Source organism: Amblyomma mixtum, chromosome 5, assembly GCF_055824585.1.
Source record: "Amblyomma mixtum isolate Tamu chromosome 5, ASM5582458v1, whole genome shotgun sequence".
In the NCBI taxonomy this organism is placed as follows: domain Eukaryota; kingdom Metazoa; phylum Arthropoda; class Arachnida; order Ixodida; family Ixodidae; genus Amblyomma; species Amblyomma mixtum.
Genome location: NC_143016.1, coordinates 44,788,806 through 44,812,968, shown reverse-complemented (window position 1 = coordinate 44,812,968; position 24,163 = coordinate 44,788,806). Strand labels below are relative to the sequence as shown.

Sequence of the window (24,163 nt, the reverse complement as noted above, 5' to 3'; positions counted from 1 at the left end):
GCCGCCAAGTTCCGCCCATACCTCTATGGCAGACCGTTTCGTATCGTCACCGACCACCACTCGCTGTGCTGGCTGAAAAATTTAAAGGACCCTTGCGGCCGCCTAGCACGTTGGGCATTACGCCTGCAGGAATTCGATTTCACCGTCACCTACAAGTCAGGCCGGAAACACACCGACGCTGATACCTTGTCACGCGCTCCCGTCGAACCTCCTCCGCAAGACACCACCGACGATGATAGCTTCCTTGGAGCGGTCAGCACATCTGAGCTCGTTTCCAGACAGCGTGCCGACGCCGAGCTCCGTCTGCTCATCGAACATCTCGAAGGTGGGTGCCCTGAAATACCACGAAACCTAGCTCGTGGACTATCGTCGTTCTGCCTGCGGAGAGGGGTGCTTTATAAAAAGAACTCTACCTCAAATCCGACAACTTACCTGCTCGTCATACCGTCTGATCTGCGGGATGAAGTCCTCCTTGCCTGCCATGATGAACCGACTTCCGGCCACCTTGGAGTTACCCGCACCTTATCCCGAATCCGGCAGAACTATTACTGGCCCAACCTAACTTCAAGTGTCAGGCATTATGTCCGGACATGCCGGCAATGCCAGCGGCGGAAAAAACCCGCGCTCAAGCCTCCTGGACTGCTTCAGTGCATCGAGCCGCCACTAATACCATTCGACAAAGTCGGCATGGACCTTCTGGGGCCATTTCCTCTCTCGTCGTCCGGCCACAAGTGGATCGTAGTCGCCACAGACTACTTGACCCGCTACGCTGAAACGAAGGCCCTTGCGCAAGGTACTGCCGCCGAAGTTGCCCACTTCTTTATGCACGACATCGTGCTTAGACACGGCGCCCCATCGGCCATCATTACTGACCGAGGCAAGGCGTTTACAGCCCGACTCCTACGTGACATCTTAGAGCTTAGCCATACTGCTCATCGACCAACAACAGCGTATCATCCCCAAACCAATGGTCTAACGAAACGGCTCAACAAAACATTGGCGGACATGATCTCGATGTACGTCGACGTTGAACACAAAACCTGGGATGAGGTCTTGCCGTACGTCACCTTCGCATATAATACCGCGACGCAGGAAACCACCCAGTTCACCCCGTTCCGTCTCGTGTATGGCAGAGAGGCCCGCATGATGCTAGATGCCATGCTGCCGTACGGCGCGCAGAGCTTCCCCCTGAAGCTGGCCACTTCGTGGAGCAAGCAGAGCAGGCCCGTCAGCTGGCCCGCTTGCACATCAAGGTCCAGCAATCCGCCGATGCCCGACACTATAACCTTCGGCACAGGGACGTGCACTACGAGCCGGGCGACCACGTGTGGGTGTGGACACCAGTGCGCCGCAAGGGATTGTGCGAAAAGCTTTTAAATAGATATTTTGGCCCGTACAGAGTCCTGCGCCGCCTGAACAGCGTCAACTACGAAGTTGTCCCCCATGGAACTGTGGTCGCCGGCCCTCAGCGTCAACGGCCTGAACTCGTGCATGTAGTGCGCTTAAAGCCGTACTTTTCGCGTGACTGAGCGCTGTGTTCACGCTGTTTCGTACCTTTTCCCCTTACCCCACGTGTGAACTTGACTCTCCCTGCATGTTCATCTAGCGCGCGCTGTATAGTTCACCTCACCCCCAGTCTTTTTTTTTTTTGTTCCTCCTCCCCTCACTGTACATACCCCATTCCACATCGAGACGATGTTTGCTTTCGCGGGGGGGGGGGGGGGGGGAATAATGCCACGCGCCCAACGCGCCGCGCGGCCTCCGCGCTGAGTCGAAGACGACGACGAAGCGGCGGTGGCTCTCGTGGCGCGCTGTTCTGTTCTGTGTCGTGGAAGCTGGCTCGATAATTAAAAAGAAGGCTCCCGGTCTTGGGTTCTTCCCGACGTCTACCTTCACGGCTACTCTGGTCGTGACAATATAGCGCGGTTACTTGCTCCCCCCTTGTATTGGAGCTTCAAGCGATATACAATGCAATTTCTTCCCTTCCATTCGTACCCTCTTTCGATATTATTCAGATTTACATCGACTCCCTTGCCGCCATTAAGCAGATTAAGGCTGTTCGGCGCACATTCCAAATTGCACAATCCATTCACAAACTTTGCTCATAATACCTATATCCTCTGCGTATACACTGCATTCGCGGCCATGCCCAGGATCCGCATAATATTCATGTGGATGCAATGACATACCTTGACACATAAGACATCCCGCCACCTTCCTCTCTTCCCCAGATCCGTTCCTGTCCCATGTTTCCGAGAAACAGGCTTTGCATCAGCGAACACGCTCTCTAAATCCTCCGTGTTCGTCCCCTCTCCCCCGGAGTCTCACTCGGGAGGAGGCGGTATCTGTGCGCCGATTTAGGGCAGGAGCGGCTCCGACTCCTTCTGTGCGTCATCGGTGGCGTGACATACGTTTCGAAGTGACTGACAAGTGTCCCCATTGTGGTGTTGCGTCATACCAGTGTGACGAAAAACACTTGATGTGGACTTGCCCGGCTACAGCCTGCGTGAGAGAACGCTTCCTAAAGAAGGTGGGCCTGCGATGGGACGCTGCAGGCGACTATCGCAAGTGGACACATGATAATCGCTTTATCGAGAACTTTTGCCACTTTTGAAGCTAGGCTTGTTTACACTCTTTCTTCAAACTTTCTCTCCCTTTTTCATTATGCCAAATGGCGAACAACTCGAAAAAATAAAAGAGACTTCAACTACAAAACACGCAGGTTTCCCGGTAAAGCACTGAAACCGAGTAAAACGTTCTGAACGCTGAAGTCAGTGGAACGATAAAGAAGCAAATCGACCTTTAGAACCTCATAGAAGTTTGAGCGGGAGACAGCTTCGAAACAGCATCCCCTCCATCGGGGCTCTTGCGTCGATACAGCAGAAACAGATGTCGTTCGCTGTGGCTGTCCTTCACTCGCACTGTGCTTATTTTTTTCTGGTGGACAACCACTTCGTGCTTTCCCGAAATAACTGTCTGGCAGATTTGTAAAGTTTTTTAAGCTTCCCATGGTACAAGGCTTCTAAACTGCGCCTGTATTTACTGCGTAGATGTGACCCTAATATGACACACAAAGCTCCAAACGCCGTTCCAACGAATGCTCCGGTCAAATGCGAAGGGCCCTGCGTGCTATTAATAGGCCTGTAAAAGGCCCGCTGTGTTTGACCCTGGCTTGCCAACAGGCAGTCAGCGATGCACGAAGCGTTCTTAACGATTTATCGACGAGGTTAAGGAAAGCTAGAGGACGAGGCAGCTCCGTTTCAATTTTAGTAGTCCCATCATGCTGGCTCTATCATAAGGCAATGTGGTCAATCGCGCGATGTGGTCACACTCACGGCGGAGACACTTGAATGCGTAAAAAGTGTCAATAATAATAATTCCGCAGGCAATGAATCAGACTGCGAGGGAGAGCATCTTGACAAGTGGTTTCAGCTCTTCGCCCGTCGCCAATAAGCAAGCGTGCTCCATTGAAAGAAAAAGCCGCCGTAACTAATAAGCATAGAATCGACACTGAAAAGCGCCACTCGAAAACATTAGTCTTTTTCGCCACATGGCTTTAAAACGGCTGACTTCGCATGCATTCGCCGATATCGTAATGTCATGGTCATCGCTCCATATGCTTAAGTCGTCTGCTCCCGTGAAGCATACGTATTTGCAACTAGGCAGCTTAATTTCTTTGTCTTCTCGATCGAAAAATACAACACGAAATGTTTTATTGTCACAGCAGATTTTCTGTAGTATTTCCGACATTAATCTGCACTAACAACTGCATTTTTTGGAATGACAACTGAACTTTCTTTGGTAATTTGCTGTCCCTTTTCGTAGCGTCAGTACCACCGAAAAAACAGTACTACACAAAAATACTACAGTACTACAGCAATGTCTGTCATTACGTCGTTGCGAGATAACAAGAAAAAAACATTTTGTCGCTTTTTGCGCATGATATACCATGTCGTTTTGGCACCTTTCCGCCGGGACGTGCCCTTATCATTTGCTCTGCGCCTAGCGGGATCTGTTATCTTTGATGTACTCTTTGTACGTCTCTAGATTGCTGACATAGGATTGTGAACACACTCGGCTTAATCTGAGACCCTTTTTTGCAGGTTGCTCGAGACATTGCGTGGCTGTGTGTTCAGCTTGAAATCACCCAACCGAGGGGTACTTGTCTGATCTTATAGACGTCTGAAAAGTTGTGAGGAAAATATTCGCATTTCCTTCATTTTATTTTTCTTATTGTCGTTACAGCGCAAAAAAAAGATGACGAGACGAGTACACAGACACGGCGCTGAACTTACAACTGACAGTTCATTGATGTTTTCCTACTGCTTGAATAATGAGGCGAACAAACTCAGATGAAAATACACACATACAAATGACAAGAATGACACACTAGAGCTCTGCACGCGGCAACTGTGACACATGACAAGCTGCACGTATTTTCCTAACGATCTTCAAGAAAGCATAGTTCTTTATCTGAGAGAGCTAATGTGGTTTTGCTTACGCATTGGTCTTGGCGTCTATGAATTTCATAGAATTCAATAATCTCTAGAGATTTTTATGCGGCTATCTCTGAAAACTTCGCACTGGCTGAAAATGGGGCAACATGGTTTCTTCTTTTCCTCCTTTCTTCTTTCAGTGCAGTCCCTCCAATGAATGCCCAAATAACCGGCCATAGTGTTGCTCATGTTGTTATTGTGTTTCCGTAGCCGGTCATTGAGACATATGCCTGTTTGTCCCTTGTATAGTGCTTGCTACATGACAGCGCAATCCTGTAAAGAACCTTGCTAGTAAACAGCAAAAATCTTTTTTTTTTGTGCTTCTTGGCGCAGACCGCCTTGCTTGCGCTGCAAGAGTTTACCAAGTGAGAGAAAGCTTTGTGAGCTTATCGGGCGTAGAAAAAAATATATTCATATTCACCCGTGAACCTCTTGAGGTTGTGCGAAATCCTATATGGGTACGGGGTAACAGCGGCCTTTCTTTTTTCTTCCTTATGCCTTTCAATGGCTCCACTGCGGCCTGGACTCGAAATGACTTTTAGCGGGTTCTTTGAGACAGAGATTAGAAGATAAGTTGGGTATCCTGCTGCCTCTAGCCGCTATACCTCATTTCGAAAGCTGCACTGTAACGCTTCCCTGCACGATTTCTACGCATCCTGTTTGTAAGTGCTTGTATTCTACTCTTTCTTCCCTTGCAATTTAAGTGCCGTTGAAGTAGAGCCACCTTTGTAAATGGAAGCAACGAAAATTAAATTTGGCGCTTTCCCTATAGGGGAGCAGATTTATACTGCTCGCCTACATACAGGCTTGGAGTGTCCGATGGACAACAGCCCACCGTCATCAAATCCGTGTTGATACGTGCAGCGCATCTACAACGTAGCAATGTGAAGCAACTGAATAAAGGAAAAGTTCCGCGGCGCTAAAAGAGACGAGCACGCAGAAGACAAGCGCAGGACGAGCGCTGAGTATGTAAAGATACTGAGGGAATGAGACATTTTCGGCGTATCTAATGCACCCACTTACATGAGCGCCCCTTGTGTGTAGTTTGCTTACATGAGTTAATCCTTTCTCTGGTTAGTTGCAGCCATGGGAAAAGCATACGAAAACGCTTCACTGTTCGTTTCATTTGACGCAGGTACTCCGATTTCAGGAGTACCGGTGAACTGAGACATAACGCATTGGTTTCCCACACGCGACTTTTCTCTTTCAGATCGTCTAAAACATGTTTGCCGGCTACCTCTGAAGAACGACCGCGTAAATCACACCATAACTCATAACTTCTCATGCGGGAAAGGGAATAGTCAGCTTAAAGCCGTGCAAAGGTTTCGCACGATTACCAATCATACCATTAAAAAATGCACACCGGTATCTAAATAACGGTCGAAGGCATCTGCAATGCGGAATCTGACAAAGCTCACAAGACAGAAACCACGAATATGCACAGTCATGATGACATAAAGCTTAGTACGATTGTACGGCATTAAGCGAAGGATAAATAATTATCTCAACGCCACTACGGCACGGGTACGCCAAATGGCCCTTCATTCAGGGTCTAGACTCCGGAGAAAACATAGTTACACTCTGTGCCTATAGACATGATATAAACCGTGGTTTCGTATCAAAGGAGAAAGAAAAGCGTTAGAAAACCAACCGCCACGCTAGTCGATGTATAGGGTATCGAGGCGTCTGTCCATACAGAGCAATCGAGCGGCTGCGAATAAGCGCGGTCACCCAACATGTGGCTAACTCACTTTGTCATGCTCCGCCCTGGGCTTCTGTACTAACGCGTTACTAAGTTGGTGCGGACTCCTTGGAAGTTGGAAACGCTCTTCACTCGTTTAGATCTAACACGTTTCAGTGTGCAACCACCCAGCTACACTCCGAAAGTTTGCTGTTTTAATATGAAATTTCGTGTGATAAAAAAAATCATTGTCTTGCACTGAAAAAATATTTCTAGCACGTAGAAGACCACCTCTGTACCCATCTTGCCTACTTTCATAACGGTGCACTTAACTGAGTAGATGCAGCTAAAAATCGATACCCCGGATTTCTAGGAGACAAACCCACACGGAAACTTTTGCTACTCAAAGTGTTCAGAGCTCGGAAGCCGTCGGCAGCTATGCCTGTGGTCTTTTATTCTGCACCCACAGAGAATGTCTCCCACGCCGGCCAAGAGACCCCACGCTCTGCTCTTTTTCCTGGTGCTGGCCTTATTGGCGGGGAACGTACACGGTTGGGCCACCCTTAAGAAGATCCTCTTGGCACGGTTACTGAGCGGGCCTCGGGTGATAGCTGTGCCCTTCCCAGTGCCCACCGGTCACCATCACCCACCGCCTAGGCCCCCACTGCACCACCACCTGCCACCTCCACCGCCGCCGCCGCCACTTGTGCCCCTCGCCGTGCCGTAAGTGAACATGAAGCAAACAATTTGCTCAGACTACGTCGTAGAAAGCAGGTCAGAGATATATGCAATGAATCTAGCTTTGTTCATCATCATCATCAGCCTTACTACGCCCATTTCAGGACAAAAGCCTCTCCCACGTCTCTCCCATTAACCCTGTCCTTTGCCAGCTGCGGCCAGCGTATCCCTGCAAACTTCTTAATCTCATCTGCCCACTTAATTTTCTGCCGCCCCCTGCTACGTTTGCCTCCTCCTGGAATCCACTCCGTTATATCTTAAGGACCAGCGGTTATCTTGCCTTCGCATTAAATGCCCTGCCGAAGCCTATTTCTTCCTTTCGATTTCGACTAGGATGTCATTAACCCGCGTTTGTTCCCTCACCCACTCCGCCCGCTTCCGATCTCTTAACATTACACCTATCATTTTTCTTTCCGTAACTCGCTGCATTGTTCTTCCCTTAACCTGAACCCTCCTTGTTAGCCTCCACGTTTCTGCCCCATAGGCGAGTACCGGTAAGATATAGCTGTTGTATACTTTTCTCTTGAGGGATATTAGTAAACTGCCATTCTTGATCTGATGGAACCTGCCATATGCGCTCCACCCCATTCTTATTTTTCTAGTTATCCCCCTCTCATGATCCGGATCAGTGGTCACTACCTTCCCTAAGCAGACATGTTCTCTTACTACTTCCAGCACCTGGCTACCAATTGTGAACTGCTGTTCCCTTGTTAGACTGTTGAAAATTACTTTGGTTTTCTGCAGGTTAATTTTTAGCCCCACTGTTTTGCTCTGCTTGTCTGATTCATTGATCATGCTTTAATGTTCATGTCCTGATTGACTTAGCAAGGCAATGTCATCAGCGAATCGCAAATTACTTAGGTATTCTCCTATGATTCTTATCCTCAACTGTTCCCATTTCAGGCCCCTGGAATACCTCCTGTAAACAGGCGGTGAATAGCATTGGCGAGATCGTGTCTGTCTGCCTGACACTTTCCTTTATTGGAATTTTATTGCTGACTTTATGGAGGATTATGGTAGCAGTGCAGTCGCTATAAATATCTTCCAATATTTTCAGATAACACTGTTCTACTCCCTGATTACGCAATGTCTGCATGGCAGCTGAAGTTTCCACTGAGTCAAATTCTTTCTCGTAATCAATAGCTGAGGTTTCCACTGAGTCAAATTCTTTCTCATAATTAATGAAGGCTATATAGGGGTTGGTTATATTCTGCGCATTTCTCTATCACCTGATTGATCGCGTGAATATGGTCTATTGTCGAGTATCGTTTACGAAAGCCTGCCTGATCATTTGGCTGATTGAAGTCTAAGGTTGTCCTGACTCTATTAGAGATTACTTTAGTCAATACCTTGTAGGCAACGGACAGCAAGCTGATCGGTCTGTAATTCTTCGAGTTCTTGATGTCTCCTTTCTTATGAATTAAGATAATGTTGGCGTTCTTTCAACCTTGTGGTACGCTCGGGGTCACAAGGCATTGCGTAAGTAATATGGCTAGTTTTTCTAGCCCAATCTCTCCTCCGTACTTCAACACATCTGCTGTTACCTGATCCTCACCAGCTGCTTTCCCTCTTTGCATTGCTCCAAAAGCTTTCTTTAATTCCTCCTACGTTACCGGTGGGATGACCCAATGCTGTGCTCGACTGCGCAGCAATAAGAATAAGCTGAAGTGAAGTTGGAACCGTGACTGAGAGATAATTTGGCTAGCAGACAAGTTGAACTGTCATAAATGCAGTATCATTTCGCCAAATATACTGCAACTGATATGTGAGCACGAATTCTTGCACGGAAAAGGTCTCCAAACCGAAGGTGCCTGGATGGATTACTTTCCCGCTGACAATTTCAGGGCAAAAGCGTCTCAAAAAATGCTCGAAGGAAACTCTTAGGCTTGAGACACAAATGTGCTCACAGCCTTTGTATATATGGTTTTTATGAGCTGCGTATAATAATACGCAGCTCATAAAAACCAATAATGCACTAGGAAGTAAAGCCCCTGCTACCTTTAACTTGCTGTGAACGTTGACTAATCGCAGGACATGCTGATGTATGATGCATATAACACTTTCTCTAGGTCTATCGTCTAAGAACAGACGATAAGCAATGGAAGATACTCAAAATTGCATGCCACGACGTGAAGGGGGTGAGAAGGGTATGCCTCACGTAACAGCAGTACGAGGAATAAAGCTGACGTAAAGCTCCTGCTTGTACACATTAGGGCGCGGGCAAAAAAAAAAAAAGGCATGCAAATGCAACTATTCTGTCTTGTTAACTCAATCGCCAAGGAACAAGTATAGAGTGCTTTAATGAGGGAAATATCGATTTTGTTTATTGAAGAGTTCAGCACTACAAAACCTTTACCGGAAACTTTCATGACACTTTACATAAAGAGTGCTTACAATCGTAAGCAGGCTTATCTAGAGCACTCGAAAGATGTTGCACTGAACAAAAGACAAACTTTAAAGAGTTCTCGTTTCAAAATGCAGCCGCGTTTGCTCAAAAGGAATAAAGGCGCGAGCACGTTACTCTCAATACAGCAGCTCTGCTAAGATCTTAGACCCGCAGTGCACTCCTTCATCACTCTCGAGCAGCCTGCTCACGTCTCTGCAATGGATTTTAGTCGCTTTCCCGAACAGTTACAATGTGCTTTTGTTATTTTGCAGGATTCACCATTACCACTATCCGCCAACTAACGTCTGGGAGACGCCCATTCGCAAGTCACCCGACGTCACCGAAATCACTGACCTCTCTCACCTGCACGCTCTCTTCGACACTCCCTCAAAGCAGCCAGACAACGTGCCACACGGACACGTCGACGTCGTAGACTTCAGCGCCGCTGCGGATGCCTTGTCTGCCGCGTCTTCGGGCAAGTCACAGGCATCATCAACGCAGAGCTTGCCGACATACTCGGAAAGCGTCGCGACAAGACGTCCCTCCTACAATCCCTACAGAAGCGACACATACTACGCCGCCGAGACTCCGAACAAATATTACACTTCACCTGCCATGTCTCCTTACGCAAGCAAGTCCTACTCCAACACTGACTATGACAGTTACGCAAGCAAAGGACTTACAAAAGCCACTCAACAGCGTTACGGGCCCAGATACTTGGATGCTGCAGAGTACCCAGCGTACGTAGCCGCATTGAGAGAGTACATGAAGGAGAAGCACATACCTTCCCTCGAGTCTACCTGGACCCAACAACCAGCTTCGTACCAAACGGGAACACCAAGGTGGCCCTCCTACAAGACGTCCGTAAGCAAGAGCGCCGACTACTCGTCGTCTCAGTTTAATAAGAACTACGACTGGGCAACGTACCCTCCTCATTCCTACGCCAAGGAAGAGCACAAGAGTGCATCGAAGCAGTACTCAACTCCAGACACTTTCGACTGGGCCCAGTACGTGGCCTCAGCGTACAAGGCAGCAGCCAACAAAGCGTCAAGCCAGTCTTCAGCGGCCGCTCGATACGATACGGTGTCCCAAAGTTCGGACGCTTACACCGAGACATCAGGCACCACGACGGAATCGTCCACGGGTTCAGAGAAATACAACCTGGAGGAGAAGCAAGACAGTCTTCCCACTCTGTCCTCAGTGACATCGAGGACGTCCAAGACGCCTACAGAGCTGGAAGTGGCGAACACAGACTCCACCGCCACACCGTCTTCGCAAGGCGTGAATTCCACAAAGAAAGACTGACGTTCTGGGGGAGTGGATGAAAGACTAAAACTATACGGACAACGAATGTCATTGCGATGACAGCATGTGATCACCACAATTGAAGCATTATGCACGAGGAAACCAGGTCTCACCGAAAGCGCAGGCTGTGTGAAGGAAACGGACTATCCCATGCGCCCTACTGTGACCTTGCATAATTGTTGCAGCATCCAGTTTCGTTGATGACCGCATGGTCGCAAAGTCTGAGCTGTTAAAATTGTGTTTCTCGGTGTATGTCGGACTGCAAAGCCACGAAAAGCGACGTCATTCTTTTACTTATTTTAGAACGCGTTCCAAAGAATCTCTGGCACTTATTCTGCGATAATGCAGAGAAATTGACCGTAAATGTACGGTTGTTTCTGTGTTATGAACCTAGGCAGTTGCATTCATAATAGCATTCGTAGGCGCTAGGAATTAAACAAGAACTATGGCTACCAAAAACAGCGTGCGGAAGCATCCGCTTCCGCTATAGCTTATACTGGTGCGTGGCATGTTTTTTTTTTCTCTGAAAGCTGGATTGTAACTTATATGCAACTTATATCAACTGCACAAAATGCAACTCATGCGGACTTCTTCATTGCCTCATGTAAGAAAGCAGCAGTATTTCTCTGCTCGCTTCAGTCCAGTAGGTTGTTTTTACGATACCAGGAGGTAACACATTGGATGGTTTTGACATCTGATAAATTACAATTAGCTCTGTTGGTTTTTGAACTGCACCATAAACGCTTGCCCATCACATAATCGCAAATATGCCCTTCGGAGTTCAAGCTGGCCGTATAATAGCACCTGATCTTGAGCACCGCAGAACGCAGTCCGCCTACCAAAGCTCATTCTAACTGAAGCCTCCGAAAGTTCACTGTTGACTGGCCAGCCATGAATTGGAAAAGCTCATGTACTATTTATTGCCGTCTTATACACACACGGACGCGCGCATAGAAAGATACAAGCACATAATGTTTGCGAAAGTGAGCGTAGATGTTGGTAAGTGTATCTATACAGACACACATTTTTATTATATAGATCTATATGTAATATATGTACTATCAGCAACAAATGAAACGCGGAAAACGCAGTTGAAACATTAACAGCAAAATGACAGGATCTTAGCCGGAGGATGCTCAGTACTAATACACATGAATTTCACTACGAGGTAGCAAAAACTGTCCCCTAGAAGTGTTAATCAATCTCTCTGGTATTTCCTTTCCAGGAGCTGTAGGCTCGCGTTTTTGTGTTATCATTTCAGTCCTCCTGTTCTCATTTCATTTGTTGCTGATAACACTCTTATCTAGCAATAACTAGCACGGAGAAAAGCGTGCTTTCGCTGCTGCTTCTTCCATTAAGCTTCATGTTTAATAGCGTAAAAACTGTTTACCAATAAAAAATAATTGTCTTGCAAATGTTGCGCAGAGCCAGCAAGACTCACTATAATAATGCTTATATTTCTAATAGTTAGAGATATTGTTGATACTTTTTCTGTGCGACGCTTTACCAGAGAAAGGCGCGCATATAGACGGGCTTGAGCAGTAGTTAAGCGGCATCAAATGGTGGCCTTGAAAAGCAAACAGTACCATTTGTCCTCTAACTATAGGTAATTTGTTTGCTTAGTTTATTTTTTATCTTACATGCCATTCTTTCGCCCTCAGAAAGAGACCAATACTTTTGTCCCTCTCATAGGCTTTTATCGTTCAAACATTGTCTTATGGTCGGACACTACTATAGCGGCACAAAGAAGTACAAGAACATCAGTCATGTGAAGTGTGGTTCGCTTCAATAAAGACCTTCTTCACCGACATTTTCGGCAGCTTCCTGTACGCTTTGTAATTAAGAAACAGTAAAAACAATGTTACCCACAAGCTTCCGTCGTTTAAATTTTGACTTCTGGGTGAACATTACTTTAGAGGCACAAAAAATACAAGAACATGAGTCATGTGCAGTGTGGTTTGCATCAATAAACGGCTTCTTCTCCGATATTTACGGCATCTTCCTGTACCCTTAGTATTTACCAAACAGTAGAGAACAATGTTACTGATAAGATTCCATCGTTTAATTTTTCCTGAGGGAGAACATTACCAACGCAATCACTGAAATTTTCTGCTATTATGCTCTGACTCAGCTGGTTCATCAGCCTACGCGCGGAGCTAATATTTTAGATCTGATATTTACGAACGCTCCCATGGCTGCGAGACCTCCTGTAGTACTCCCAGGCATTAGTGACCATGATGTTTTCTGTGAGATAAACTTGCAGTACGCAAGAATTGCTAATTGTGCTCGGCGACGCATTTACAGCTATCAAAAAGCCCGTACAAACGATATAGCACTTCCCTTAGATGCATATTACGATGTCTTCGAAACTTTACCGGAAACCGAAAATATGCAGACGTTGTGGAACATATTCAAAACTAAACTTGTTGAGTTTCGCGATCAATATGTGCCATCATGGATAATGACGCCTCGACGCAGTAGGTCCAAGCCTTGGTGTAATACGGAGGTGCGCAAGATTGCAGGAAAAAGGGCGACTACTTATGCTGCATATAAGAAATCGCCTTCGTTCCGCTTGAGCCAAAAACTGAAGCAAACAACTAAGGACATGAAACGTGTCTTGAAAATAGAAAAAAGGTAAGTTTTTTTAGTCTTTTCCTTCAAGGATGCAGGGGTGCCCAAAACAACTTTAGCAACTTATCAAATTGAACGCTAAAGATACAGTATCAGTTCGACAGCTCGAAGATGACGGCAGTTTGGTCCATATCGGCCTTGTAAAAGCAAAACTTTTCAGCGAGTACTTTAGCTCTGTGTTTGCCGGTCGCCTGAGCAGCCATGACTATAATGCGCAGACAACCAATGTGGGCGCAGAACACATGAAAGACATCGTTTTTTATTTGCGCGGAATTCGAAGAATGTTTGAAAAATTCAATGCTTCAAAAGCCCCGGTGCCAGACGGCTTACCATCTGCATTAATTTCTTCGTGCGCGGGCCAGGTATCAAAATACTTGTTTGTTACTTTCCCAAGATCGCTTGAAGAAAGAGCTTTACCAGATGACTGGAAATTTGATCACGTCGTGCCAGTGCACAAGTCGGGGGCCCCGCAGTATCGTTTCAAATTACTGTCTGATATCGCTAACGAGTTTTAGCTGCAAGGTGCTTGAACAAATATTTTCTTTACAAGCAGAATGAATCATTTCAACGCTTTTTCGTTACTATCCCCCCAGCAACACGGTTTCCGCACTGGATTTTCTTGGTGTTACGCAATCGAGCGAATTTACATATGATCTGGCTAATGCCTTGGACGAAAGATTCACTATTGACTGTTTATATTTGTATTTCAGGAAAGCCTTTGACTTAGTCCCTCATTCCTTACTGCTTGAAAAACTATCCTGGTACAACATAAATTGTTTTATTGCCTGGAATAAAGAATATTTACATTTGAGACGTCAAACAGTAGTGTTAAATGGAGCACAGTCTGATTAGGCAGACGTATCGTCTGGTTTAACTCAGGGGTCGGGTCTGGGGCCACTCCTCTTTAATCTATATGAATGATATATGTTGCGGCATTTGTTCAAAAAAGTTTCTGTTTGAAGACGACTGCGTTCTATACAGGGTCATTCATACTTCCGACGATTGAAGTGCCCTGCAGAATGATTTGTCCTTGATTACTGACTGGTGCAATACTTAGCGCATGAATATTAACGTTAAAAATTCTATGTACACTCGCAGTAAAAAGTAAATGGGAGGCGGCTTTGTCAAAATAATTTCATTTCTTTAAATCTAAAGCATAATGGTCCATGCTTGTTGGTGCACAGTGCAATTTGCAAAATCACAATTAGGCTGCGCATATGTATTCAAGGATGCATGAATTGGGGGGCCAATGATTAAATTTTTTCATGGATATTGCCTTCCATTTACTTTTGACGGCACCTGTACATGCGTTTTATTAGGAAAAAAATTATCATGACTATTCATGCAGTAATTAACGAGGAAACATTGTCAAAAGTTTACAAACATAAATGTCTTGGTGGTTACTTTAATGCAAATTTATCCTGGCGTCACCATATAGATTACATTAGAAGCAAGGCTTCCAGAGTGCTGACTTTTGTTCGTAGAAATGCGAAGAACTCACCAAACCGGGTGAGACACTCCTGTCCTCCCTCTATTCCTCTCCAACAGCGGTGACGCCGCTTTCTATAGTGCTGGGGTGCGCCGCTGAAGCGCTTCCGCCAGCCTTCCACGGTGCGCGCGATAAAGCATCGGCCACCTTGTTCAAGCTGCCCCGGCGGTACTCAGTGGCGTAGGCGTAACGTTTCAACGTTACGCCTACGTTTTTTTTTTTTTTTTTCACAGCTGTCGAGAACTTGCGATAGCGCGCTGACGCCGGGGGCTCGAGCTCCTCGATTGATGACAGCCGGCACCGCAGGACACCTTAAAAGCAATAAATACTTGGACGGTTGATAATCACTTAAGAATTAACGTTAGTAAAACGGCAGCAGTCATGTTTCACCCACGTCACAAACACATTGAACTACCTCTAATTGAATTAAACAATACCAGAATAGAGTTTGTGCAGTCTGTGAAAACTCTGGGCGTTTACTTTGCAGCAGATATGTCATGGAATGACCATATTAATTACGTAGTTCAGAAACTTTCCAGAACAGTTGGTATCATGCGCCGCAATTGCTTTAATTTTCCTATGTCAGTCAACATGTTACTTTACCACTCTCTGTTCTCTTCTATAGCCAACTACGGATGTATGGTGTGGGCAACAACAACAGCTGAAAATATTACAAACTCACAGTGTTACAAAAACGAATTATACGCATTGCATGTAAAGTGCCATATTTCTTCCACACGGCGAGCCTTTTCCATCGACACAACGTCATACCAATGAAGTCCATGTATAACTATAGGCTGTGCTATAAATATAAACTCGCCATAATGAAAAATGACGACTCCTTACTTACACTGGCTGGGCTAGAGAAAAGCAGAACTGTGTATGATACCCGAGCAGCAGAACCTTGGAATGTTAAGAAATGCCGCACAAACTATGGCAAGCAAATGTTGCAGCATACCTTACCGACACTTCTGAACCAGTTGTACTGCCACAAGAATCTTGATCTATCCAATATTTCTCTGAAAGAATTGCCCCAAATGTTCATGTAGTTTTTTTTTTCTTCCTATTACCACTTTGAGTGCACCTGTCAATTTTGCTGTCATTTATTTTCTCCTCCCTGTGTTTGCCTTTATAGGCTCTTTGATCTAATGTAGTTCTTCTTTCTTTTATAAGCACAATGTAGTACGTATTGAACGTACATGTCTCATTCTCTGTACCTAACATACTTTACTTACATTTTGTTTGATGTCGTACTCCGGCACCGTCAATGCTGCACTGTAAGAGGAAGCCAGGACCTCTCAAGCTGTCTATACAGCTTTTTCCCTGGCTGTCCTCGCAACACCCAGTTGCGGAAATAAACCTTCAACCTTCAACCTTCAACGTCGGCGCCCATCTCGCGAGTCTGCTTGCGGAGTTTTTTAACTTCTTTAACCACGACATAGCCTGGCGATCTGTCTGCACGGTGAAGACCCGCTCCGTCTAGGAACATGTCGAGATTTGACAATGCGAACATGATCGCCAGGCATTCCTTTTTCGGTCACGGAGTAATTCCGCTCCACCGATGTGAGCGTGCGACTAGCGAACGCGACAGGGCGCAGTTTGCCCTCGTGTTCCTGTAACAAAACAGCTCCAACACCGTAGTCACTAGCGTCTGTCTGCAAGACAAACTGCTTGTTCAGGTCCGGTATGCGCAGACTAGCGGTATTCGCTATCACGCGAGCCAAGGCAACAAATGCGTCACTCTGTTCCTCACCCCAGATCCACTTCGAGCCTTTACGCCACAGCAGGGTCAGCGGCCTTGCGAGCTCCTAATAGCGCGGAATGAATTCCCTGTAGAACACAACCATCCCCAAAAACCTCTGCAAGTTTTTCACATCCATTGGGCAGGGGTAGTTCAGAATTGCCTGCAATTTGTCATCATTCGGTCTCAGTGTGCCATCATCCACGACAAAGCTCAAGAGGTTCACTCTCTTCGATGCCAACTGCACTTTCATTGGATTGATGGTTAGACCGACACGTCTCATTCTATCGAGAACGGAATGCAGGTGAATGAGGTGCTCCTCGAACGACTTTGAGAATATCACAACGTCGTCCAGGTACGCCATGGCGTAGTTGAATCTTGCACCGCCCAGCACGATGTCCATCAGTCACATGAACGTGCTCGGGGCGTTATACAGACCAAACGGGAGTCGAGTAAATTCGAAGAGCCCGCGGTGGCAGGTGAATGCGGTTTTATCAATGTCATCTCCGGCCACCTCAATCTGCAGGTACCCTCTGCTTGCATCTAGGACTGTGAAGAACCTCGCGTTCCCTAACGCGTACGTCACAGCCTCGATCGACTGGAAAGGTTACGCATCAGGAGAATTTAGTTCAAACTGAAGGAGCCAATAGCACACCGGTGCTCACGGGGTTGTTGTCTCGCGAGCACCATGCGAATTCCAAAAAGAAGTTACGCATTCCCGCTTGGTTACAGCACAAGCAACAAACACACAAAAACGCCAGCGAAGCACAGGGAAGGCGAACACCCAGTCCGAACCGCGCACATTGCCCCGGTCGCGCTCTCCCCCTTCGCTGCTCGTCTCTGAGCCTGAGGCACCCAGTCCGTCACGCGTTCTGCAGTTAAAAGCAATAAATTTACACGCTACCCCCTCTCGAAGCCCCAGGGGTCCGCGCGTCGGCTTCGTTTTGCGGCTCGAACGCGACCTTGCAGGGCCTCGTCTTCTCGCAGCCGGCTACGGTGCAGTCCGCTAACCGCCGTTCTTGGATACACTTTATCACATTTGTTTAAAACAAACCCATTTGTACGGCGCCGCAGTGGCGGCCGCTCGAGGAACCCCAAGAAAAAGCTACAAAGAAAACCGAGGAGAGCCAAGCTGCGGCTGCTATGTGCGCGCTGTCCGGTGGCCCCCTCGAGCGACAGCCCGTTACCTTAACTCCTCCTTACCGAGAATGTTGTGCGTACACTCGCTGTACGCACAACACAAAGCACGTTACAAGAATAACACAGTGCGGAGGGACATACGAAACAAAGCATACAGATAAGCACATCGATAATACGCACAGCTACCACATCAACAAGAGAAGAGAAAATCGCATCTTAACGACAGTCCCGACGCGTCTTGCACACTCACAAAGGCAGAATAAGAGATCAATATTTCCCCCATGCAGCGCTAATCTGAAATACATTCCAACTTAAAACCAAGACACGATTTTAAGGGCACTCGAACATTATGTAACATGCACACGACGACAGTTCCGAGCGGTTCATACCACATTGTCTGTAATCACGAAGCACCTGCACAAACAACATTCGGTCGTGTCCATGTCGATAGTTCCTCAACACTGAGTCCTTTCAGCTCTGGATCCCCAACTCCCACCTACCGCATCTGCGCTTACTCCAGCCTTTTGGGTCAGTCTAGTAGTACCAAGGCTGGCTGTGTAGCATGTGTAGCGCTTGGCTCCCGCATACAGCATGGCGAGGCAGCTAAGGGTGGAGTGGCGCTGGCCAACGCGGCTGACGATTTCAGCGGCGTCCTCCCGGGTCGAACACACACACTTGTCGTCTACGACGGAACAGTGGTGCGGCACAGACAGTTCGCGCAGAGACGATACTCCGTTTGCGCCGCAGTCTATCTGACTCGCGATCCTCGCCGGCGGTCTGTGCACTTAGGCCACGCGCCATCACGATGGACAGAGACATGTTTTCTTTGGGCTTCTTCATGTTTTGAGTTCTCAACTTAGGTAGCGAGTTTACACCAGATGCGTGCCCCTCGAGCTCTATAGGCAAATGCACGCCAGGATCGCACCTTGATTTGGGGTGCGCCGCAAACTTTCGCCGTGTTTCCGTGCTCTGCTCAGGGTACATGACACAGACGCTGTCCCTACCAGCCGATCTCCGTTCATACGGTAATCTCTCCGCCTTAGCATTACCCGTACCTGTGTCCGCTGTCTCGGAATCAGCTCTGGTCGGCTGCGACACCTGCTCCTCTAGCGACGCCGCCACCACTGAGGTCGCTGTTTGAACTGCGTCATTGGCGCAACACCTCTGACATACTGTTTCCTCATCGATACGCAAAGAATGTTCACAGTGGACACTCACGCCTGGTGATTCGCCCGTATCCGCATGCTCATGCGGTTCAACGCAAATGTCTTCCTCGCCCTCACGTGCGTCAGCAACCTGGGCAGTTTCGACAGCTTGTATGTCACCCGGCACGCTTTCAGGGCTCATCTCCGGATAGGCAGGTAGGGACTGCTGTTTCCTTTCAAACTCGACTGCCAACACAGCAACATCCGGCAACTCAGCGTCTGCGATCTCTGCATTGTTTGCCGGGACTGCGCTGTGCCTGAAGCGCTCTTACTCCATACCAACTTCAAGCCATAGCAATTAACCAACACCTCTGTTACACCGCTCCGAACCTGGCTGTCATCTCCTCTACCTGGAGGGGGTATTCGGCTCTGAACTTGCTCCAGCAGTACTGCCAGCTTCTGCGCAATTCGCTCTTTCTGCAGAGACTCTTGCATTTACCTGTACTTTTCTTCGGCCATCGCGAGTTCGCTCTCGAGAGACTCCAGACACACATCGTCCAGTTCATTTTCGAGATAACCACCCTGCCTGGACCCTGATGCGCGCTTCGCGAATGCCCACTGGAACATCTCAGCGCGGCCATCACCTGTCGTTCCATTGGCACGCTATCCGTTTCAACCGGCTTCATGACGTCGCAACTTGCCCGTTCATCAGAAGTATTGCTCTGCTCCTGCCTGGCATCTCCTCTGCCTGAAGGGGGTGATCGGCTCTGAATTCGCTGCGGCAGTACCACTACTTTCTGCGCACTTCGCTCTTCCTGGAGAGATTCGTTCATTTGCCTGTACTTTTCTTCGGCCATTGCGAGTTCGAACTCGAGAGACTTCAAACTCACACCGTCCAGCTCATTTTCGAGATAACTGCATCGCCTGGGCCCCAACGTGCGCCTTGCGTAATGCCCACTCGAATACCTCAGCACGGCCATCACACCTACCACTCACTAACCCTGCGGCTCGAGCGCTACGGAGGCAAGCAATATAGGAAGGGGGACTCACTCTACCTCGTGGGAGGGAACAGCGCGAACAAGACGACAGACGAAGCAAGAGGACACAAAGACGAGCGCTCGTCTTTGTGTCCTCTTGCTTCGTCTGTCGTCTTGTTCGCGCTGTTCCCTCCCACGATGTATTATTACAAACTCGCCCAGCTATCCATCCTTCAATATACTCACTCTACCGTCACGTCGATGTCCACGGCTTCTGCGGCTTCCTCCGAGTCCTTTAACAATGATGCCGCCTCGTCCTTCCCAGCGGCTGCAGCACTCTTGCTCGTAGGCCTCTCGTTGCCTCCTCGATGCTCCGCAGAGCTGCAGCGGTCTTCATCCAAGGACTCTCCTCAGCTTCCGTCCCCTCTTCGCCTCCAACAGCTCCAGAGATCTCGCACCAGGATGCCGCCTCTGTTCGCTCCCAACAGCCTCCATGGTATCTCACCAGCAGCCCGCTTACTTTCTCCGCAACGGGCGCCCAGGTGTCGCGATGATCAGCCCCAGCGGTGGGGTCTCTCACCAAGGTGTTGCTCTCCGCTGGTGTCCCATAGTGCCCATGTCCGCTCCTCAGAACGCCACCGGAGTCATTCTGTCGACTGCGCCAGTTAAATTTGTAAGTTGTTGATCGACGGATCGATGGTGTTGATCTCGATGTCTTCTTATGGTTCGGTGATCCGGTGAAACGTTGCGGAACAGACTGGAGAACTTCTTCGGGACTATCTACTTTATTGCACGGGCGCTCACCGGCGACCTGCCCTCCGATCTCCCAGACCTTGCCCGGTCTCCCTTGCGGTGCCGGCCGGTCTCTCCCGACTCTCTCGAGCTCTGATCTCCAAGTCCCCTCTCGATCTCCAAGTCCCCTCTCGATCTCCAAGTCCCCCATCGATCTCCCAGTCCCCCCCCCCCCTTTTCGGGCCAAAAACTCGTCCTTAAATCCCCTTGCCCTGCATTCTGAGGACACTTTCTGTAACCAATAGGAAATGCGCTTGTCAGAGCCAATCAGGAGAATTTCGTTCGAACTGAAGGAGTCAATAGCACGCCGCTCAGTTAATATTGTTATCGGATCGGACCATTACTGGGGAGCGGTGACAGGCCGAATTCGTCGTCGAAAAGGCAGCCTAACCGCGTTGGAGACGATGTTCGGATGGGCCGTGCAAGGAAAGAGCAGTTCGTCTTCCCTAGAACTGAGTTGCGCCCAGGCGATCGTTCTGCAAGCCACACTAGAAGAAAATGACACATCGGTTGTTCCCAGACAGCTACGGGAGCTGGAGAGCTTGGGAATTATCGACACAACGGCAGAAAACCCAAGCGAGAACGAATTAGTGCGAAGGTTTGAGACCAGCATCCCTACAAGAAATGGCAGGTATGAAGTTGGCCTACCATGGAAGCCACGAAAAGAACCCCATCGTGCTACTGAAGGACCATCGGTATTACCCTCTCCTGTCGATCGACGCACATCGAAAAATGCTGCACACCGGAGCAAGGGACACACTCGTGAAACTGCACGAGAGGGTCCTGCGCGGCAGAGATCTCGTGGAAACGATGGTGCCTGCTTGTGCCACTCGTTAACGGTTCAGTGCTCCGCCGCTAAGTGCTCTGACGGGACCGTACAATTTATTCGGACAACATGCAGACCTTCAAGCGAGCACCAAAGGAACTGACCGAACTGTGGAATACCCTGCGCCACCTAGATGTCGTAGACCATTTTGCACGTGCATTTTGCATGGGCAGCTGATATTAGAGAATCCCTGACTCGCCTGCTATGGAAGCTCGGGAGAGTGGAGAAGGCGTTCAACGGCAGGGACAATAAGGTACGTTCTTGCGAGATAAGTGTGTTAGTGCGAGATAAGAGGCTCAGTTCTCCGTAGGCCGGTGCGGAGATGACAGAATTGTAGAATGCGCTCCACGCATTCGGGGGGGGGGGGGGGGGGGGGGGGGGGGGGGGGGGGGGGGGGGAGTGTTAGAACGGACGTTGGTAGCCGCATGGCATTACCCCCTTACCTTGAGACCAGCGGGCGCCGAACCTCCCCGTACGACGACCTCGGAGGGGCTTATACGCCCTTTCTGGGAAAGGGTCGGGACGGTCGCGGTGGCGACGGAGACGGGGTTGTCAGGGAGTGCGTGTTGTGTTGTGGACTTGCCGTGGTCGGTGATGTAGTAGGGCGCCTTTCTCCTCCATGGAATAAATGGTGGTTGTTGTGTTGTAGAAAAAGAATGTGTGTGGTGGCGAGTGATTAAAACGCCGAAAGGATCACTCCGTTGCTACAGGAGTAAGCGTTCCTCCGCCTTCGTGAGGCCCTAGGAAAGATTGCATGGCCGAATTGGTAATAATGGACGATTTCGTTGAAGGTACAAGCCGGATTGGTGTCGGAGTCCGCATCGGGGGGAAGCGAGGGCGATGCCCGGAGAGGGAGCGCGCGGGCAGCGGCGTCGGCCGCTTCGTTGCCCTCGAGACCCGTGTGCCCGGGAGTCCATAGTATTGTGCGGGATGCGGGAGCCCCGAGATAATTGCTATGCTGAGGTTTTCGGTATGTCAAATAGGGAATAAAGCCCCTTTCGATGTACCTTCAGGCCCCTCGCGAGTCGGTAATGATGACTCACGAGTCCTGATCGGTGGCGGCGAGCGCGATTCCCACCTTTTCCGCATGAGTAATGTCTTGTGCTTAGAACGTAAGGCTGTTCACGGCGGTGTTTTGGTGGACGACTGCGGCCGTGTACCAACTTCCATGGTGTGGGCCGGTGGCGTACGCGTAAAATACTCCGTGTTTGTTTCCATAGTAGCGTGCCAAGGCTCCCGCGCGCGAGGCGCCGGCCACTATGGTGGTCTCGTGTCATGTTGGCCGGAAGAGGGCGTACGTGCAAGGCGCATCTCCAGATTTCGGTGATGCGCACGCACTCTTCCGCCAGTGTTGGATGGTGGATGTGAAGTCGGGCAAGCAGACGGCGTCTTTGAGAGTCTTGTGTAGTGGTTTGTCAAGTGTGCTTCTCGGAGCTCCACTAAGGTGTTGACCATCTTCAGACCCAGGAGGCGCTGGTTGGACGTGGCGACCGGGAGGTCGAGAGCACGCTTGTAAGTCTTACGGAGACTCACCTCAAGGGCTTTCTTGTCACATTTGCGAAGGTGGAGGCAACCAAATCGAGCAGAAAAGAACACGTCTTTAGAGGTTATCAACCCGTTGTAACAATTACCTGTTCGTACAAGTCCGGAAAAATTGCTTCATGAGTGCACGCTTACGATAAGAGCTTCAGGATTCAGCGCTCCAAAGCGGTTTACGTACGAACAGCGCTTCTGTCAAAATGAGAGCAACCGGAAACGACAGCTGCGCAGCGCGAAAAGCAGGCCGGCTTGCAGACGCGCTCGAGTGCTGTGGCGTGCAGCTGCTACGCTTTTGCTGACTGTGCAATGTAAAAAATACGGGCGTGGAAGGCAACCTTGACGCACGCAGTAGAGCAGCCGAGATGCATCGCCGCAGAGGCGGGCCACGTGCTGAGCTGGGAAAACCATTCGAAGCACGGATTAGTGTTCGAAGATAGGACGCGTAGGCCCAAATGGCCCATTCTGGGACGCTCAGGCGTAAGTGAGTGCTTGGTTGAGATCGGAGCAGCGCTAGAGCTGAACATACAGCAATGTATTTCAAAGTTGTGACAAGGCTGTAGAGTCACTGGAGAACCACCCACAGCGCCGCAGTGTCATAATTGTGACGAATATTTGTGCGTTTGATACGCGAACTGTGCCCTGCAGTCACGGGCACGAGATCTTCCACACAGATAAAAAAAATGTATAACTTCTATGACGACTCGATGACCAACGATATGCAGTTGTGCGTAAGGCACGACTCTCACAGCGGCCAAAGTCATCGCGTCTTGTATGCGGTTGACATGCTAAGCAGCCACAGGTTAGAGGAAGTGCTCTGCATATGTGTAAGGCATGTGCTATTGCCCCGCGCAACCTAGTGAAAATGAGAGTGAAAACCTTGCACGCAGACATGATGGAAAAGACCGCTACATATTTTTAGCTATCGAGTGATACCCGTGCTCATGTACAATAATTCAGATCAATTAAAGACTTCCAGATTCCCCCGCAATGACCGCAAGGATTCGTGCAAGCATAAACTGCCGCTAGATGAGCTAACACAAAAAATTTAGCTTTAACAGTTCCATACAGGGCGTCGGGGATACATGCAGATGAGACGCGCTCACTGCTTCACAAATGTTGTAGCCGTTCTGCACCCCAGTAAAGTACTGCGGCTGTGTTGAATGGAGCTTTGTTACAGAATGGCCCTATCTATTACAGCGACCTTTAAGCGCCTGTCATCGGCTTGAGCTAAGCTATACGCGACAAAATGAACGCTGCGTACTTTTAGCCACCCTCGT

At 48.7% G+C, this 24,163-nt stretch overlaps 1 protein-coding gene across 1 annotated transcript; it reads left to right on the top strand.

Annotated features, from left to right (window-relative positions):
• Positions 1-6,643: 6,643 nt before the first annotated feature.
• On the top strand, positions 6,644-12,455 carry LOC149341948 (uncharacterized). Its single transcript, XM_089542046.1, has 2 exons — positions 6,644-6,900; positions 9,574-12,455. The coding sequence occupies exons 1-2, from the start codon at positions 6,650-6,652 to the stop codon at positions 10,604-10,606; spliced, it is 1,284 nt and encodes a 427-aa protein (XP_089398172.1). The 5' UTR covers positions 6,644-6,649; the 3' UTR covers positions 10,607-12,455.
• The last annotated feature ends 11,708 nt before the right edge of the window (positions 12,456-24,163 follow it).

Bases quoted from the DNA above. Each gene is read 5' to 3' on its own strand.
- LOC149341948 (XM_089542046.1), top strand. From the start codon at position 6,650: ATGTCTCCCACGCCGGCCAAGAGACCCCACGCTCTGCTCTTTTTCCTG. The intron at 6,901-9,573 runs GTAAGTGAACAT...GTTATTTTGCAG, and splicing joins CTTGTGCCCCTCGCCGTGCC to GATTCACCATTACCACTATC.